Source organism: Nothobranchius furzeri, chromosome 3 (genome assembly GCF_043380555.1).
Source record: "Nothobranchius furzeri strain GRZ-AD chromosome 3, NfurGRZ-RIMD1, whole genome shotgun sequence".
Classification (NCBI taxonomy): domain Eukaryota; kingdom Metazoa; phylum Chordata; class Actinopteri; order Cyprinodontiformes; family Nothobranchiidae; genus Nothobranchius; species Nothobranchius furzeri.
In genome coordinates, this window is record NC_091743.1 from 88504747 (window position 1) to 88524273 (window position 19527).

Here is a 19527-nt window from a genome sequence, read left to right on the forward strand (position 1 = left end):
CTGGTTACTGCGTTCACCAGATATCAACACAATTTTGATCTGCTTCTCACGTGTTAAACTCTTCGACATGTCAATGGCTGTGAACAAAGGGAAACTTGTAAATACACCCCCCCCCAACCCCAATTCCAGTTCATGTCCATTTTTTTCTTCAAATGCAAGCTTGTTCTTGTGGCTTGTCTGCTGCCTCATGTGTCAACGAAACATTTGCTCAACTCGAGCAAATCTTCAAATGCAGTACTCCATCCAACCAGCAGGTGGTATCAAAACAACACGGAAATCAAATAAAATAATGAGTTAACGTTCAAATCGTACAAAATGAGAACGAAAACCACATCTATGGGAGCTACACTGCCACCAAAATTACAAAAGATTTAAATTTATCATGCATTGAAGAAACTTTACATCTTTCAATTTTCATTAAAATAACAATCAACCATCAACTTTTGTTTTGAAAAACCAATAACTTGATAAGCTCAAAGATCAAATAGTAATATTTAGTCAAACCGTGTACTTACTTTTGCAGGACTCCCTTGAAAAATAGGTTTTAAATCTCAATGAGACTTTTTTTCCTGGGTAAATAAAGGTAAAAAAATAAATAAAAGACTTTACGACTTATTTTTAACTAGTTTTTGAACAAGTCTCTCCAGAAAAGATACTTGTCTTAAACGCTCACCCTTGTTTCCTAAATGTCTTTATCCTACTTGAATCTTCACCTTTGACACTAAACCATCATCATCATCACTAGCTTTAATTACCTTTGCCAATTTCCACTCATTCATTGGAATTCTGTCCTCTTAAATTACTACATCTCCAACTTGAACATTTCTTCTGGGCGTATGCAATTGTTGCCTTAAACTAATTCTAGTTAAGCATCTTTGTGCCACCTCCTCCAAAAGAGTTCTGTTAAATATTGAACTCTTACTGGTAAACAAATCATCTTTGGCAAAAGTGGACGCTGGTTTAAAATTGACATGAACTTGTAGAAGACAGTTCTCATGCATGTGTCATATAATCTTTTCATGGCTTGTGTTTGGGCAGAACTCATGACTTTAACTGTCTGACCTGGTGTTCCCAAACGCCTCCCCTTTGACCAGCTTTGGGACCATTCATCAGAATATTGCATTGATTTTTTTAGCAACATGAGAAGAAAACCTCTCATTGTATAACTCAAATAGACACTTTATGAACGTGTGTGTGTGAATGACTTACTGTGTTGTGAAGCACCTTAGTGTCACACCCTGTCCTGTCTCCCCATTCTGTTCAGTCATGTGTCTTTGTTAATTGCTCCCACCTGCCTCTCATTTTCCAATCACCAAAGCTCCCAGCCCTCATGTATTTAAACCCCTTCAGTTCTGTGTCTCTTGTTGGCTCAGTGTTTCAGTAGTCCAGCATGTTATTATTAAAACCTTTTGTAAATCCTGCCTTCCTTCCTTCCTTCCTTCCTTCCTGCCTGCCTGCCTTCCTGCCTTCCTTCCTTCGCACCCACATATGGATCCTCACCTCTGCATTTACTCACCAGCACGCTTGTGACACTTGGGGGATTGTGGAACCCTAGAAGGTGCTATACAAATGCAGACCATTTACTTTTTGAATTTGTTTTCCGCTCAAACAAAATTTGTACCTTGGTTAGAACAAAATTGTGCCTCTAATAGTTATGAAGCATAGCATTTATAAATGCATCAATGGAGACTTCCTCCAACATATCAAAGTGTACAGCTCTTGATCATAGACAAGTAAACAACAGACCATATCTCTAACACTCTTTTCAACCCTGTTTTGAATGGAAGGGGCCCAAAACATCAAGTCCAGTGTAGGTGAAAGATGGGGATGGATCTACTGTCACATGGTAAATTAGCCAGGCGCTGCTCTTCAGTTGGTCCCAATGGTGCCCCAAGGGGTGGCCATGGCCTCTCCTGGAAAATTGCTCTCCTCCCAGCAAAAGCCAGTGTTAATAAATCTTATTAATGTTCTCTCAAACCATAAATTGATTTTATTTATTCAAGATGTCATGGATTTTATCAATATGTTTATCAATAACCCATTTCCTGTAGTCGGAGAGAGATGGAGACAATGAGCAGACCAGTCAAACAGTTATAACTGTGGCAAGATGGATGAGGCCAAATGCAAAGAACATCTGGTCACAGAGTTTATTTATAGAGAGGAGGAGTGAGAGAGAGAGAGATTGTGTGTGTGTGTGTGTGTGTGTGTGTGTGTGTGTGGTGTGTCTGAATGAGTGAGCATGATCAAGAGGCATAGAGCAATACATTTACATTCAGTTGATTGAGTCAATGATCAAGAATTAATAAACATACATTTTTCCATAACATTCCCTCCTGTTTATCCGAATACGACAACCAAACAAAAGGAAGCAACAAAACATAACAAAACAAAACAAGGAAAATAAAAATAAGTAAAATAATAAGGAATATTATCCACTTCCATAACTTGTCACCATCATCCATGAAAGCTACATGAATCACGACTCAAGCCAAAAATGATAAGCATCGAAACAAGAAAAATGATAAGTAAAGTGATAAGCACCACGATCAGATATGAAAGGTTCAGAATCAACACGATAAGGCAAACACAGCATGAGGCGCTGCAATCATACGTCTATTGTGGATCGTAATCTCAATCCTGTTAACTTGTCCAAAGAATCATTCCATACAAAAATCAGCAAAATAATAAGAACAAATAAGGTAATAAACACAAATAAGGCAAACACAACTGACAATAATATCTTACAGCAGTTCACAGAGATAGAGAATAGAACCAGCTAAATCAACACAATTATAACCTTAAAAAACCTATTTCATACATGTTGAAATGGATTTACTGTGATGCACAATTCTATGACTTATGGCAGTTCCTGTAAGGAGATTGGGAAGGGTTCACAAAACCATATAATACTCAGAAAACATCAGTCCGGTGTATCGAAACATCAGGTGAATTTAGATTAAAGCTCCAAGTTGCAGAACAATCTTCAGTGAAAGAGGAAAAATGAACGTGTAATATTAATTTACGCAGCTCTAACTACGGCAGAGCTGAGGGTAACCAGGCGTTCTTCATCAAAGGGCTCGTCTGTGGACTGAGAGTCTTGTTTGGAGAATAGGTTTGAAAGTCAGAGTCTTCTTCCGTTGATCAGGATGGTTTCAGTTTTGCGTTGATGAGTATCTTGAAGTCTGAGGCCCTGTCCACACGTAGCCGGGGATCTGCCAAAACGTAGATAGTTTTCTACGTTTTGGCCTGTCATCCACACGAAAACGGAGTTTTTTCACACGAAAACGGATCTTTTTAAAAACTCCGGCCAAAGTGAAGATCTGCGTTTTCTCCGTTTTGGGTGTCTGCGTGTGGACAGACAGAACCGGAGTTTTAAGGTCCGCAACGTCACTTTCCGCGACAAAAAATGCTGACATCACGTGTGCGACCTGTGTTTACACTAGCCGGCAGCATGGATGCCCTCGGAGCTGCGCTCTGTCACTACCCGATCCATCAGTTGTCCAAGCGCTTTTTGCTTGTTTGTTTTTGCAAGCGGAATTACTGCTCCTTGTGGAAGACCACAGACGAAGGACGAGGTTAAGAACGGGGGAAGTACTGCCGCCTACAGGTCTGGCATGTCCTTAACAACGTATTTATTCGGGTATGTGTGGACAGAGTTTGTTTTTAAAACGCGGTGGTGTGGATGCAAGTTTTTGGAGGGGTGGATATTCGTTTTCAAAAAACCCGGCTACGTGTGGACTAGGCCTAAGTCCGGAGCGTAATAACGTAGTTCGGAACATGAAGCGCAAAGTTCAACTTCTCAATTGGAAAACTTCAGGGTCCCTCCGTGGCGTGTTGTGGTGGTTGACAGGGAACTGATCTTGTCCCCAAAAAGGTCCTACAGGTCCTTAACCGTGAAATCAGTCCGGAGAATTGGGTGCAGGTGCTTGAGGTAGTTGATCCTTTTCCAGCGTCTCCTCTTTGCTGTGTCCTGTTGTAGTTGCGTCCAGGGGGTCTTCAGCCGAGGTGGATGCAGGTTACGTCGTCCTGTAGGAGCGCGGTCAGGGAGGAGCCCCAGTCCGTCGTTTCAGTTCCAGTTCTATTACCCCCTCGCTGCTGTCCCAGTTGTTCCATCAGGTGCTGAGAGGCGGCCCAAGTGCGGGCCATGAGTGCGACGACCAACATCAACAATGTGGTGAACCCAGCAAGCTCGAAGCAGATCCCATACGGTGTGTACAGGCGTTTACCAAGACACTCAGATGAAGCTGATTCCACTTAATGTGAAGTAAGTTTGTTAAATATTTGTTAATATACTGATATTAGTATGTGAATGTAACTAATAATACATTATTATTACATTAATCAGGTAAACTCGTTTGGGTTATTTAAGACCTGAAATAAGTCATGAAATAATAAACATTTGTTGATTCATTAATTTACTGTGAAGCAGTAAAGGCATTATTAAATCATTGTAGATAAAACAGAATATGATTGTAAACAACCTGTAGATTGAAAGAAATTGTTTAATGAAACAAAATAAGAATAATTTTATTAAAAGGTCTCGTCTCCCATGGGGCGTTGTAGCTGCAGCTCCTTGCAAACATGGGAGATTATTTAGGAGAAGTGTCCAGATGGGATTATCTAAACTGGGAATTGCTTTAGTAGGGAAGAACACAATATTTCTAGCAGAAGAAGCTTCTGGACACTTGACTGTTTGTTGACCTCTGACATTGCTGAGGCAGGCTCATGGCCTTCTCCAACGCTACAGAGGAATCACTAAACTCCCAACTTTGGTCCATCTTTGGCCAACTGCTTTATTTTCCCCAAAAAGCTCTTTGAACTACAAAAGAGTGGCCATAGCGTATGTTCAGCAATAGAAGGTCCTTATAAAACACCGAGAGCTTCTCCACTAATATACTTCTTCAAATCAAACAGCTTATGGGCCGAATCTGTGCCAGTAGAAGAAGAACGTATCATTTCTATAGCGCCTCTCAAGATAAAAATCACGAGGCGCTTCACAAAAACAAAAAAAGTATTTAGAAAATGTTTAAAAATATATTTAAAATGAGCAAAAAACAGGCAATTGTGATTAAAAAACATTAAGAAAGAGAGAGAGTGAACAGGAAAGAGGGAAACCAGTGGATCCTGAGGAAGGTGGAATAGGTGGGGAGAGCAGAATAAAGAGAGAGAGGTGAAGAAGGTCATACAAAAGCCAGCTTGAACAAGTGAGTCTTCAGCTGCTTTTTAAAGGAGACCACTGAGTCCACTGATCTCAGGCTCAGGGGGAGAGAGGTCCAGAGTCTGGGGGTCACAGCAGCAGATGATCTGTCACCTTTGACCTTTAGCCTGGCGCTGCACAACCAGTAGGCTTTGATCACTGGACCTCAGGGACCTGCTGGGGGTGTAGGGACTTAGTCTTAATAAGAGCCTTGAAGCAAGTAAACTTGGGTGGGTCTTCTGTGATGGATCTGGTACCAGAAATCTAGTCATTGCTAAAGACTCCTTTAAAGCTTGAACTAGAGAGAACTCGCTTCCTGTTGACGCTACTCTTCCCGAGCACGGCTACAGCTGCAGCTTACCGCTCCCCACGGGAGGGGTCAAATGCAGAGATGAATTTCACCAGTGTGTGATGATGACTATGGGACTTTTTAAATATCACAGTTAGGCACCAGAGGACCTTGTGGGATCCGGTTGGCTTTACCTTCAAAGTTAGGAGGCGTTGTACTCCGGGGAGCTTGGATGGTTGGAAGCTCATGTTGTCAGGTTCGTTGGCAGATCTGAAGCGTGACTGAGAGGATCTGTTGCCCAGACGCAGAGTGATGGAAATAACCAGCGTGGTTATCTCCTGAAGGATTAGTTTGAAGGTTTAGAGGGCTGGTAAGCCTGGAGACTCGGTACAAAGTCTGGTGAGAACGATGACTGAGCAATGAATGAAACGCCGGCACTTCCTTAAGTAGTGTCGGCGTGATGACGTCAGCCGCCACGTTGGTGGCAGGAATGATTGGAATGACGTTAGCGGGAGGAGTTCGTGACACATATCATAATTTGCGTACCACAAGAGGGAGCATGCGTCGTTTTGACAGTATGAGAACTACTCCTCAAAAACCTTTTTCTTCAGCAAGTGAACCAAGTTGATTCTGTAATTAATGCATTTTTGTGTAAAAGGACTTCTTGAAAGGTCCAAGTCCACGGACAAGAGCCTTCCCCGATCGTAAAAGGAAACAAGTTTCAACGTGAACACGTTGTTTAAGCTTTATTACAGAAACATTTTTTTCATGCGCTTTATTTATAAACTAGTCTGTTGATAAAACATTTGTATTTCACGAAACAAGTATAAGTTAAAGAGCTTCATCCCGTCAGATGAAGAAGTCCGTTTGGTCTGATGGTTGTCACATTCTTGTCTGCCTCTGTCTTTGTTGTTTGTCCCGGATGCTTTCGTATGGAACGTCTGCAAGACACAACACGTCGGAAAGAGTTTAACCACTGGCTCTGAAGGTAGTAACATTACCACACGCTTAAAACGTAAGAATCCTACAGCCAGAAAACAAAACCATAACACCTAGGCCTACAAAAATACAGTGTTTATGAAGGTGGAGAAACGAGGGCCCAGGCGAATTCGATCCCCAGACTCCTGGGTGAGAGTCACGCTCGCTAACCAGTCAGCCAAAGAGACATCCCCTTGGCCAAGTAGCCAGGATTAGTGTTAAAGTTAGTCTAGTTTTAATTTGTTTAGTAATAAATCTTGAAACTTTTAAAACTTGAATCTCTTTCTGTTGTCTCTGTTATGACCCCGGTCATAAGGAATGTTATGTCTTTTATTTTTATACTATTTGTATTTCTAGTGTTGTTTTTTTGAGTGTGCAGGTGCCCTCCTAGGATTGGTGGATGATGGCCAGGGGACGTTTGGATTGGAAGATCAGCTGGGACAAAGCTGCTAAAAGGAGCCTGATGAGATGCAGCTGTGTTCTTCATCCTCCACTCATTCCAATCAACCACCATTTTGATGCTCTGTGTTTGTGTGATGCCCTTGTGCCTTTTGTGACTAGTACCTGCCGTTCGAGGATTCTGTAGGGGTGAACCGCCTTTTTTCTTTGCATTCCTGTTTTCTCCTGTTTTGGATAGTCAGGGAGGTAAGTTTGGTTGTCAATTATTTCCTTTAAGTTTGTAGGTCAGTTGTCATTCTGGAGTTAGAGGTGTTTTGTTGATTGTTTTGGGCATTGGTTCACCCTGAGTTATTAATCCTCCCTCGTCCTTAGTTCATCACCTTGATCTTGTGGATAAATTATTGTACTCGAAATTCTGGTGTGGTGTTTTGGAATTGGTGGAAGATGGAACCATTTTGATGTTACAGCCTGGCCCTCCTAGACGGGTTGTAACATCTCTCAGTTAATACAAAGTGTTCCATAATCCCTGCAACAAAAAGTTCCAATCTTCTGGTTAAAAAGTACCCAAAGGTCCATCAGATTGATTCCATATTTCCTATGGAATCTCATGTCTCATGGTTTATTAAATAACATTACTTGAAAATGCTGCAAAACAAAAAGTGAAGTCCCTTTATATATATATAAAAAAACAAACTCAGATCACATGTGGAGGTGAATAGTTCTTACTTGTTTGTTGCAAAGTCAGATTTCCCTCCTTGTGCTTGTACTTCCTGTGGAGAAAACAAACTCGGTAACTATTCTTACCCCCGACATGATTTAGAACTGACAGAAACCTGATATATATGAGGGGTTTCATTCGACTGTAAAATCCCATTAATCATCACAAATGACATTTCTGCATTGGACCCGTCTGTGTGGGGAGCGGTGAGCTGCAGCAGTGGCTGCGCTCGGGAACTATTTGGTGGTTTAACCCCCTAATCCAACCCCTTAATGCTGAGTGTCAACTAAGCGGGAACCCCGGACATCCACAACTGCTCCCAACACGGAAGTGCCAAAAATGCAGTTCCACCCTCATCCTCTAGGGGCTGGCTCCAAAACAGAGCAAGTTCCGATTGAGCCCCGTGTTAAAAATTCCAACTTCACAGCAAAAATAAAGATGTTTACAGCCTGGTTCAAAAAACGTTTTAGTTTTAATAGATCTAGTTTACACTCATGACAACTCTGAAGGTAATTAAATACTTGAAATGATAAATCATTAGATTGACTGACAGGTAGCTGAGCGTCAGAGCTAGCGCTAGCGGCTAGCTCCGGGGAAGGCCCTTTCAACTCTGACCTTTAGTTGTGTCCTTTAGGTGTTTGGATGTTAATCATGGAATTATTTGGACAAAGAGGACAAAGCTGCGGTTATTGGTTGCATTAAGAGATCATCCAAGAAGTTTTGCTTTATTTTTATTAGTATGTAAAATGATGTTTCTGTGCTTATTTTGCTGGTTGAATGGTGAACACTGCTGTGCGATCGTGTGCATTTAACATAACACTGCTTGGTCAAAGATGGGGTGAAATATAAAGTGTTAGTGGGCCTGGCTACCGGAACTTGAGCTCGGTAAGCTGAACAAGGCAAGCTAGTGAAGACTTTGGGGCTTCGCTGGTCCACCGCAGTCAAAGACCAGCAAGGTCGCTGCTGCAGAATGGAGGTTTGCTGCGTTTCGGTAACGGGCCTCTTCCTTCAACAGCGGCGACCCTGCGATCAGAGATCTGTGAGTCTGCTGCTTCATCCATTCAGGAGCAGCCCAGTGAAGCAGGTGTCAGGACTCTCCTGTCTCTTGGCTGGGAACAGCTGCTACACATTCCCGTCTCCTGAAGGAGCCGAGACACGCGGCCACCTGGCTTCCATTCGAGCTGTAGTTGTGCTGGTCGCTTGTGGAGGTCTCTGCGGGAGACTCCAGAAACACTGCAGCTCTTTGAGTTGACATTGCTTCACACTGGAGTTGCTGAGCAATGCTTTTCTCACTGAAAAGTGCCTGAAAATCTCTGTTAGCTAAAGTTTTGCATTTAGCTAATGTCCTGCTGATCTCCGACCATGGCGGCGGAGAGGACAATGAGCCGACATAAGCGGCTCCGATCGCAGCGGTCTGAGGCTCTGCTTGTATTTTTTACAGTCTGCATTAGAGCTCGAGGTGACCAGCAAAACTACAGCCTCGCCCAGAAGCCAGGCGGCCGTGCAGGTCAGCTACCCTGGAGCTTTTAGCTTCGGGGGTAAGCTCAGATACCTAGTAGTTACACTGGTTCATTTTGGTTCATTTGCTCCTGCCCTCAAAGCCCCACCTTCAGCTCCACCTATTTCCCAAAAATTTGGATTGTCTGGGCATGACAAGACATGTGACACGACCAAAATGGTGGTCCTCCCCAGGAAACCTACTGGGATTCGAACCCCAATCTCTCAGCCTGAGGGCAAACACCCAAACAACGGGGCTACTGAGGAGATGAGGACTAACCCTGTGACCAGCACTGAACTTCTACATATTTGTGGAAGTTCTGTGTCATGCATGTGTGTCTGTGGTGGGCCTGAGAAAACTCCATGAGCAGAGAAAACGGGCATTTTCCAAAGATTTTAAAGTAAATATGTAAAGACTCACTTGTTTTTGTGCCTGCAAACACACACAATGGTCATCACAAGAGCAATGACAGCAACTGGGACTAAGACTGCAATCAGAATGATCCATTTGGTGTCTGTAAAACACAATTAGGTTTAAAACATTCAAATCAAATCAAAATGTTAATAACCTGAGCTGAACTTTAACAGAACCAGTCCTTCTGTTGGACAGATCCATGTGTTCAGGTCAGAGGGAAGAATTAGTGTTGTACCCAGGCCTTTCTTTGGGGTGGCTTCCACCTCACAGTTCACTCCTTCGAAGCCTTCCTTACAGATGCAAGTGTAGTTGTGGTCTCTGCTATCCACACACGTCCCTCCGTTCAGACAGGGGTAGTCGAGACAGGCGCTTGCTGCAGCAGAGACAACAATTTCATGGTCATGTCACAACCAAAGACTCAATCAGTGCAACCAGAACCCTCCTGGAGCTCTACAGCTCAGTTGCTTTTGACAGCAGAGACATCATCATCATCAACCTTTATTTATAAAGCACATTTAAACGGCGACAGCGCCAACCAACGTGCTGTACACGACAATACGTCACCAAACTAGATACAGCAACATAAAATAGATAAAACAAATAAAAACTATAATAACAAAAAAAAAAAAAAAAAAAAAAACAGGAAAGCACAAGGGTTGAACAGTCTCAGCCGGGAAGGCCAGGGAATAAAAATAAGTCTTCAAACGTACTTTAAAAGTGGGAAGGGAGGGGGCAAGTCGGACCGTCAGGGGGAGTTGGTTCCAAAGTTTAGGCGCACAAACCGAAAAAGCCCGTTCGCCACGGGCCATATAGCGGGCCGGAGGGACAAGCAGAAGGCGCTGGTCAGAGGACCTCAGGGTTCGCGCCGGAACATAGGGACTTAAAAGCTGTGCCAAGTAAGAGGGGGCCATTTCATGAATAGATTTGCAAACCAACAGGAGAATTTTGAACTTAAAGGGGCATTATGGAAGTTTGACAGCCAAAACATGTATAGAAATAATAAATGTCTTCTTCATACGTTCTCCTGCAATGCCCTGGTCCTGTAGAATGAGCCCTGGCATTTTTACTGTGATTGCCTGTTTTTCTGTAAAATCACAGAAAAAGAGAGATGCTCGGGTCGAGCAGGCTGCTTCATGCGTGTTCACGCTCAGGCATCGCCCTCCGAACCGATCTTAAGTGGTACAGATATAAGTGACATCTCTGGCGCGTTAGCTCGCCTAGTAACACGTCGGGCTTTCGTGCAGAAGACCTGGGTTTGATTCTGGATGTGAACATAGTTTATTTAGAGTTTATTTTTTACATTAATGATATATTTTGTACAGTAAGATGCCCAAATTTTTATTTGAGACTCGCCGAACGGCATTGAATTCACAGATAAAAAAAAGATGTGGGTTCAACTTTCATTTTGGAACAATTTTTCAAGCAAGGGAAGGGAATGATCTGAGCATGCAGGCGGACTGACCCATCATAAACCTTTGTCGGCTGTGCTGAAGAGAAAGCTACAGAACCACATTATTTAATTAATTAGCTGTGCGTTCTCCTGTCCTCCGGGCCACACCCACGCACACGCACACACCCACACACACACACACACACACACACACACACCCACACACACACACACACACACACACACACACACAAAATTCAAAACTCCGTAAAGTCCCTTTAATACGAAACCGAACTGGAAGCCAGTGTAAATTTGCCAAAACAGAGGTGACATTATCCAGAATATGACTGAAGTGGAGTTTTTAAATGGGAAAATGGTAAATGGTCTGTATTTGATATAGCGCCTTCTAGAGTCCTGGAACCCCCCAAGGCGCTTTACAACACAATCAGTCATTCACCCATTCACACACACATTCACACACTGGTGGGGATGAGCTACTATGTAGCCACAGCTGCCCTGGGGCGCACTGACAGAGGCGAGGCTGCCGAGCACTGGCACCACCGGTCCCTCCGACCACCACCAGCAGGCAACGTGGGTTAAGTGTCTTGCCCAAGGACACAACAACAGCGACAGACTGAGCGGGACTCGAACCTGCAACCTTCCGATTACGGGGCGAGCTCCTAACTCCTGTGCCACTGTTGCCCTTTTTATATCTTAGAAGTGTTTTAGGAAAAAAGTGGAAATGCTTAGGGATTTTTTTTTGGTTGGACATCTGTAAACCAACATGTGGTCATTAGGTAAGTGATGTCCGTCTCTCTCTCTCTCTCTCTCTCTCTCTCTCTCTCTCTCTCTCTCTCTCTGTGTGTGTGTGTCTGTGTGGGCTGGCTAACGGCTCATTTTCTGACATTTTGTCATGCCTCTTAACAGTATAGCTATGAATACATTGTGGAGATAAAAAACAAAAACATATTAAATTGTAAAATATAATAGTTGAATCTCAGATTGAGGAGGAGCAATGTGGTTTTCGTCCTGGCCGTGGAACTGTGGACCGGCTCTATACCCTTGCAAGGGTGATGGAGGGGGCATGGGAGTTTGCCCAACCAATCCACATGTGTTTTGTGGATTTGGAGAGGGCTTATGACCGTGTCCCCAGGGGCACCCTGTGGGGGACGCTCCAGGAGTATGGGGTGGGTGGCTTTCTGTTGAGGACCATTCAGTCCCTTTACCAGAGGAGCGTGAGTTTGGTCCGCATAGCCGGTAGTAAGTCGGACCTGTTCCCAGTGAGGGTTGGACTCCGCCAGGGCTGCCCATTGTCACTGGTTCTGTTCATTACCTTTATGGACAGAATTTCTAGGTGCAGCCGTGGTGTGGAGTGTGTCGAGTTTGGTGGCAGGAGAATCTCTTCTGCTTTTTGTGGATGATGTGGTCCTCCTAGCTTCATCCAGCTCTGACCTTCAGCTCTTGCTGGGTAGGTTCGCGGCCGAATGTGAAGCGGCCGGGATGAGGATCAGCACCTCCAAATCTGAGACCATGGTTCTCGACTGGAAAAGGGTGGCTTGCCACCTCCGGGTCGGGGGAGAGGTCCTACCTCAAGTGGAGGAGTTTAAGTATCTCGGGGTCTTGTTCACGAGTGAGGGTAGGAGGGATCGGGAGATCGACAGGCGGATTGGTTCGGCGTCTGCAGTGATGCGGACGCTGAGCCGATCTGTCGTGGTGAAGAGGGAGCTGAGCCAGAAAGCCAGGCTCTCGATTTACCGGTCGATCTACGTCCCAATCCTCACCTATGGCCATGAGCTTTGGGTAACGACCGAAAGAACGAGATCGCGGATACAAGCGGCAGAAATGAGTTTCCTCCGTAGGGTGGCCGGGCTCAGCCTTAGAGATAGGGTGAGGAGCTCGGACATTCAGGAGGGACTCGGAGTAGAACCGCTGCTCCTCCGGATCAAAAGGAGTCAGTTGAGGTGGTTTGGGCATCTGGTCAGGATGCCTCCTGGACGCCTCCCTGGGGAGGTGCTTCGGGCATGTCCTGCCGGCAGGAGGCCCCCGGGTCGACCCAGGACACATTGGAGAGGTTACATCTCCAATCTGGTCCGGGAACGCCTTGGGGTCCTGCCGGAGGAGCTGGTGGAGGTGGCCGGGGAGAGGACGGTCTGGAGCTCCCTAGTTGGGATGCTGCCCCCGCGACCCAGACCCGGATAAGCGGAGGAAGACGATGACGACGAGAAACAGCCATCTGCTACAACTTTAGGACAAACTACCAGAGTCCGAAAAAGAAAAACACCAATTTAAGTCACCAACAACAAAAGATGTTTCGACCTAAAAAACAGCAAATGGTGTTTCGAGTGTCCAGTTCTGGCATAAAGGGTCTCAGAGAAGATCCCTGAGGGGGCGGGGTGAGTGTTTCATGACCGTGTTTGTGTTCAAAACCCATCGTGTTCTGCAGATTCGCTGATGCAGCTGTAAATAATAATGGCTGGCTCTGTCCCGCATTGATTTGTGCACAGCTGCGCTAAGGTGCTGAACTTCTACATTCTCCTTTGAAAATTGATTTCTTCATCTTAATCTTTTCCGTCCTGCCAACAATGATGGGAAATATCTGGGGAGATGATGGTCTAATTGTCCTTGCTCGGGTTTCTGGTGCACAGGCCCACATAAGAACGATTACCTTTGAATCTTTGTCTTGTAATTTTCTACACATAAATAATACAAACTTCCATAATAGCTAAATTCAACTTTTCTTGTCAAAACAGGACCTGAAGTATCATTTTTATTTGTCGTATTTAAAAAAACAAAAACAAACTGTAGATATCTAAATATTTGATGTGTCATTGGAAAGAGATGGGATTGAAATTCAAAGAGTAAAAGAAACTAAATTTCTTGGAGTTCTTATTGATGAAGACTTGACATGGAAATCCCGTATTAGTTACATCAAAGGTAAAATTGCCAAATCCTTAGGAGTATTACACAGAGTCACGTTTTTACCGACTAATTCTGGTTTGTTGGCATTGTACACTTCACTGATTGTTCCATACTTGACTTATTGTGTATAAATCTGGGGAGCAACGTACAAAAACTATACACAACCCTTATTTATTTTCCAGAAAAGAGCTCTGAGAATCATCAGTTATAGTGGCTTGTGATGGCCACATCCATGTCCACGCAACAGTGAACGTTAGTACACTCATGCACTTTCATGATTTCAGTTTGTATGTTTATATTTCTTTGGATTTATTGTTTAGACGGCTTAAATGCATTAGTTCTGATTGTATGCGCGCACATTTAGTTAATTGCTGTATTTTATGCCTTTCATTTGTTCTATTTAAGTTAATTTATGTTTTCTCTTACCGGTGCTGAGAGGTTCCCCACTTCCTGAGATGGGACAGGCAAACATTGGTGAAGGGGTTCTGTCAGCTAAATACAGGAGGAGCTGATGGGGCCAAACCAATAGCTCCCTGAAGAGGGGACTGAAGAATTTCCTTTAGTTTATTATTTTGTCATTTGTTAATTAATTTAATTTTGAAGTTAAATAGTTAGATTTATGGGTTAGGATGTTTAGGTTTATTAACAATCTGACTGTACTGATTTGTGGTTTTAGTTTTAGTTAGTAAATGTTTGTCTAGTAATCCCCACTGTTCATATGGTCTGATCAGCCAGTGTGTATATACACCCTTGTGTGTCTTTGATTGTTAGGTCGGTTATGGTTTCAGTCAGCCAGCATGTTAAGTTAGCAGTTTATTGAGTTTCAGTTTGTTTGTTTGACCTCTTTTATGAACTCGAGCTATTTTTGTGAGGACATTTTAAAAGAAAAAGAAATTTTTGGAGATTTCCGGTGTTCCTCCACTCATTTGACTTGATCCCTCACATGGCTGTAGAGATCCATCGGACCCGTTGTTTATTAAATATAAATTACTGAAATTTCATGATTTAAAAGACTGGAAAATCTTACAAACCATGTATGAAGCCAATTTAGGTACTCTGCCAACAAACATTCAGGGGATAGCTGAAAAGAGAACTAGTAATTACATGCTGAAAGAAACTGATGTGTTTACAAAACCTAGATTTAGAACTAAAATGAAGGAGTGGGATGTATCTGTAAATGGTGTTAAATTATGGAATAACCTTAAAAGGGAAATTGAAAATACGCCGTCATTTAGTATATTCAAAAAATGTACCAAATTCAGTGTACTGTAAATAATTATGAAAATGTAAATTAAATCAATGATCATGATCGCTCTGGAATTTAGAACAGGAAAATGTTTGAAATTAATCTGTGTGTGTGTGTGTGTGTGTGTGTGTCTAACAAATGGTAATTATATATAAATAGAAAGAGGTGGAAAGAGTACTAAAATGTCCTACTCAAGTACCAATACCTTGATAATTTTTTACTCAAGTACAAGTAAAAGTACTTGCCTAAATTTTTACTCAAGTAAAAGTAAAAATTATTGTAAATAAAATGTACTCAAAGTAAAAGTTACTTAGTTACATTTTTGTCAGCGTAAAGATGGCTACATCAGTGCAAAACCACAGCAGTTCACTGCACGCTAGTGTGCACGCACACACACACACTGCAGCATGTTAGAATCATTTGAACGACTAATTTAACTACATTGAACTGCTTTTGTAATAATTTAATCTCTTATTCTTGAGTAAAATAAAGAAACAAGCTAAATCATCACATATCTGTGGCATCAAGAAGCATCTTCTGAGTTCAAACACAGGGATGGAGCACAATGTTTACACCTGAACAGTATCAGGATGTTTTAACTCACAGAGGCCTGCAGGTCTTCTGTTTTATGAGCAGAGCTCTGAGAATACGCTTGTTAGGAGCGCTAAACGTTATTTTGCCGCTGCCGTGCGGAGCGGTACGGAAACACATTTCAAACACGGAACCGAATCTCGCTACCGAACCGAGCAGAATTCTGATGATGTCACACCGGCGCGCGAAGGTGCGGGATCCAACCCACAGGAGAGGAGGGAGAGAGGAGGTGAACAGTGAGTGGATCACAGGGACTGAACTGATGTTTTTGAGCAAAGTGTACACCCACACCCATGGACGTAATTTTCACTTTAGAAGTGGGGGGGACACGGGGGTGGGGGGAGGGGGGTGGATCTTTACAGTATGTTCCAATGGGAAACAGGCTTCAACACAAACGGTTGTTTTCTGCTTGGTCCTAGAGCTCAACCAGTGACAATTTAATATACAGTAATATTGTTTTTGGATGGTAAAAAGTGCAGGGGTCAAAACTTGACTTTGGAAAAAGTGGGGGGGACATGTCCCCCCTGTCCCCCCCCCAAAATTACGTCCATGCCCACACCCCCACGGTTTAGACGCGGCGCTCGTGCAGGTGTCTCTTTCAGTTCCGACGCTGCGACACGTGCTTTTAATTTATTAAGCCTACAGTTTATTTTTACTCAGTAACAGATACGATTTAAACTGTAGCGAATTACAATTCTTTTGAAAAAACGTACTCAAGTAAAAGTAAAAGTACAGATTTTAAAAACGACTTAAAAAGTATAAATATACAAAAAATCTACTCATTTACAGTAACGTGAGTAAATGTAATTTGTTACTTTCCACCTCTGTAAATAGATGATTTCTTCTGGAAAAGGGGGCAGAAATTATAAGATGTTTTTCTTCATTCTGCTCCTTTTTGTTCAAATTAGATTTTTTGTTGTTATGTATTTCTTATTTTTTATATGTTTTATTTGTTTTTATTTTGAATGAAATAAAAAAGAATTTTATTTTTCTAAATTTTACAGAAATACATTCCCATCATTTACGGTTCAGGAAATGGTCTTTACAGATTTGTTTTCAGTTCAATTCCATATTATGAAGCTTTGAAATGCCAGCCTGTCACAGGACTTACCTTTGTAGCAGTCTCGTTTGAAATCATAGATGGTGCAGATGTACCCATCCTGGCAGGTCTTGGGGTGGCACACAGACCCAGTACTGGTGCACTCACAGGTCTGGGAACAGTCCTCACTCACAAACTTCTCATTCAGCTGCAGAAAGCGGGAGGGAGTTGGAAATCACATCACATGAACACAGACATGCACCAAAACGTGACAAGTGTTGCAGCCGAATCAGCTCACAGGGTAGTATCTGTTGAGAAATGTGCAGCCACACTCAGCATACGGCACGCAGATCCCCTCACTCATGACGAAACCGGCCCCACACTGGCACCCCTCCACACAGGAAGTGATTTCACATTCAGAGGGTGCCGCCAGGTTGGCGCAGGAAGAGGGACATGGTGACATACATGAGGAGTAAGAGCTGTTGGCAGAACAGCTCAGAGCTGCAAGACAAAGGGGAGGTCTGAAATGGAACATGGCTGTTTCTGACAGGTTCCAGGTCCCGGTTCTAATGCACCTAATGCACCTTACCACAGTTCAGCTGCTGCCTCCAAGATCCCAGTTTAATTCCAGCCTCTTGACAAGCGGCGACATATGCCTCGTAACTGGCACAGCGGAGTTGATCACTGCCATCCTCAGCGCAAAGATCAAACACACAGTCGCTACCAGGACAGAGACACACACTCGTTATAAGCAAAGACTTGCAGCGCAGTAATATTTACACACACAGACTCACTCCTGGTTGCTTTGGGGAGGCAGAGAGGCATGGCAGGCAGCAAACGGTCCATCTGGGTCAGACAGTGCTCCACACTTTCTTACACTGTTGTAGTCCTCCAGTTGTGATGGGGAGCAGTCAGAAGTTTCAAATCCAGAGTCTGGATCCGTCTCAGCCTCTCGCCTGGACAAACAGGACGGACAGATGTGGGACTGCGGGTTTTGTTTTGGAATAATGTAATGTTGAGTATGCTGATAATAAGATGAGTATTGGGTCAAATCAAACAGATTAGGGCCGTTTGAACTTTAAATATCTAGCATAAATTACCTTGATGCAAAATAGAAAATAACACAGTTTCCTGATTTTTTTTTGATAATTCCCACAACCCGGCTTTTTGGGTTTGTTTGCATTGCAGCATTCCAACAATGCCAGGTAGCAGCCCATTTTCCTGAGCACACTTTTTCCTTGCATTTTATTTGTCCTTTGTAAAGCTTGGTTTATGCTTGACGCGTCGGCCAGGTCCGCACGGCTCCGCGCGGCAAAATTGCGTCATTTTAACAACCACGCCCCTCCACCGCGCCTCCGCACGGCCCAAACTTTCCGCACTGCGCACCTAGGAAATTTTCTAACCACGCGGACGGACGCGGAAAAACATGGCGGACTGGCAAGATCTAGTATGGCAGAGGTTTGTAAATACAGACATTTGCATGATTCAGCTCTCAGAGATCACCGTGATCAACATGTTGTTAATAATTCTTGGAGAGAGATAGCTCGCACTGTCGGAAAAGACGAGGACGCTGTTAACACATTCACTGCCATTGATGACTAAAGTCGTCATGTTAGATCCAACCGTTCACTGCCATTGACGACTAAAGTCGTCATTTGCATTTTTTTTTACTGTTTGAGCATCGGAACGAGCCCCCGCGCTGAGAGAACAAACATCTCAGCCCTGAAGCCGATCTTCATCCGCATACGTCACAGATCACATGATCAGGAAGCAACACATCCATGTGTTTGGAGATCGTTTTGGGCCGTTCCTGTAAAAAAAAGTGAGGCGCGAACCGGAAAAGCGTCTGCCGATCACAATTCGACAACGGATTATGAAAGAACGGATAACGCTTGAAACACATGGCTTCTTCCTGATGTAAGAGGTGAGTCTCCTCTTTGTTTTGGTTGTTTTGGCGTCGACATCATGCTAGCGCGCAACGTTCTGTGACTCTTAAAAAACAGTAAAAACGGTGAGAAACGCTGGCAGCGAAGGCCGTTAGTGATCAGGAAACGGCTGGCAGTGAGTGAGTTAAAAAATGCTGGAATACCATGTTGTAAACAGTAATTTTTACTTCTACTATGGTGTAGTGTTGGATGCATGCCGTTGAGCTCCATGCTGCCCCCTACAGTTTGGGAGAATATTGGCTCACCGCAGAGACGAGCCGCATGAACCATAAACGCTGCAAGTTGTGAAGCGCGTTCCATCCGCGAGCCGCATCACCAAGCGGAAAGTAAATGCGTCAAGCATAAACCAATCTTAAGTCCCTGTCTTGCCATTAGGATGGCTGGAGGTTGGCTGGACCACATCTTGCTTTTATGGGGTACAACAATACCAGACCACAGTGCTGACCTACCACCGCCCACCATGGCAGACACCAACTGGACTGATGGTGACCCACGGATTAGATTTCCCTGTAATCTGCGATTGCAGGCCTCTCTTCTGTTAGTTTGCGGGTTAGAGTTAGGATTTGCATTTATTAGCGGGGTGCGGTTGAAAGAGCGTTTTACAAAGACAAACGAACGGCTCGCACGGTGCAAAATCTGCAAAGTGAAACTCTCCTTTCACAGGCGCACATCGGTGACGCGCGAGGACCTTAAACGGAAGCACGTCACGGCGGAGAACAAAGAGTCGCTTCGGTAAGTTTACGTTGTTAGCTGCTAAAATCAACAGAGAGTTATAAGTGTAGCAACAACAGTAGTGGTGGTGATTTTTTTTAACCTTCACAACGCGTGTCACAAATTTGCTCTAATGTCACAAACGTTGATGATTAGTTTAATCCCGCTACATTACAGCGCTAAAAACAACAG

General features: G+C 43.6%; 1 protein-coding gene across 1 annotated transcript in view; it reads right to left on the reverse strand.

Moving 5' to 3' along the window:
• Positions 1-6217: 6217 nt before the first annotated feature.
• zanl (zonadhesin, like) overlaps positions 6218-19527 on the reverse strand; it is a 73346-nt gene continuing 60036 nt past the window's right edge. Inside the window, exons 45-52 of the mRNA XM_054733692.2 lie at positions 17473-17634; positions 17268-17398; positions 16977-17179; positions 16751-16886; positions 9729-9866; positions 9500-9593; positions 7590-7633; positions 6218-6427 (exon numbers count right to left, since the gene is read on the reverse strand). Coding sequence (XP_054589667.1) covers positions 6369-6427; positions 7590-7633; positions 9500-9593; positions 9729-9866; positions 16751-16886; positions 16977-17179; positions 17268-17398; positions 17473-17634 — 967 coding nt within the window. The 3' untranslated portion in view covers positions 6218-6368. The remainder of the gene's footprint in view (positions 6428-7589; positions 7634-9499; positions 9594-9728; positions 9867-16750; positions 16887-16976; positions 17180-17267; positions 17399-17472; positions 17635-19527) is intronic.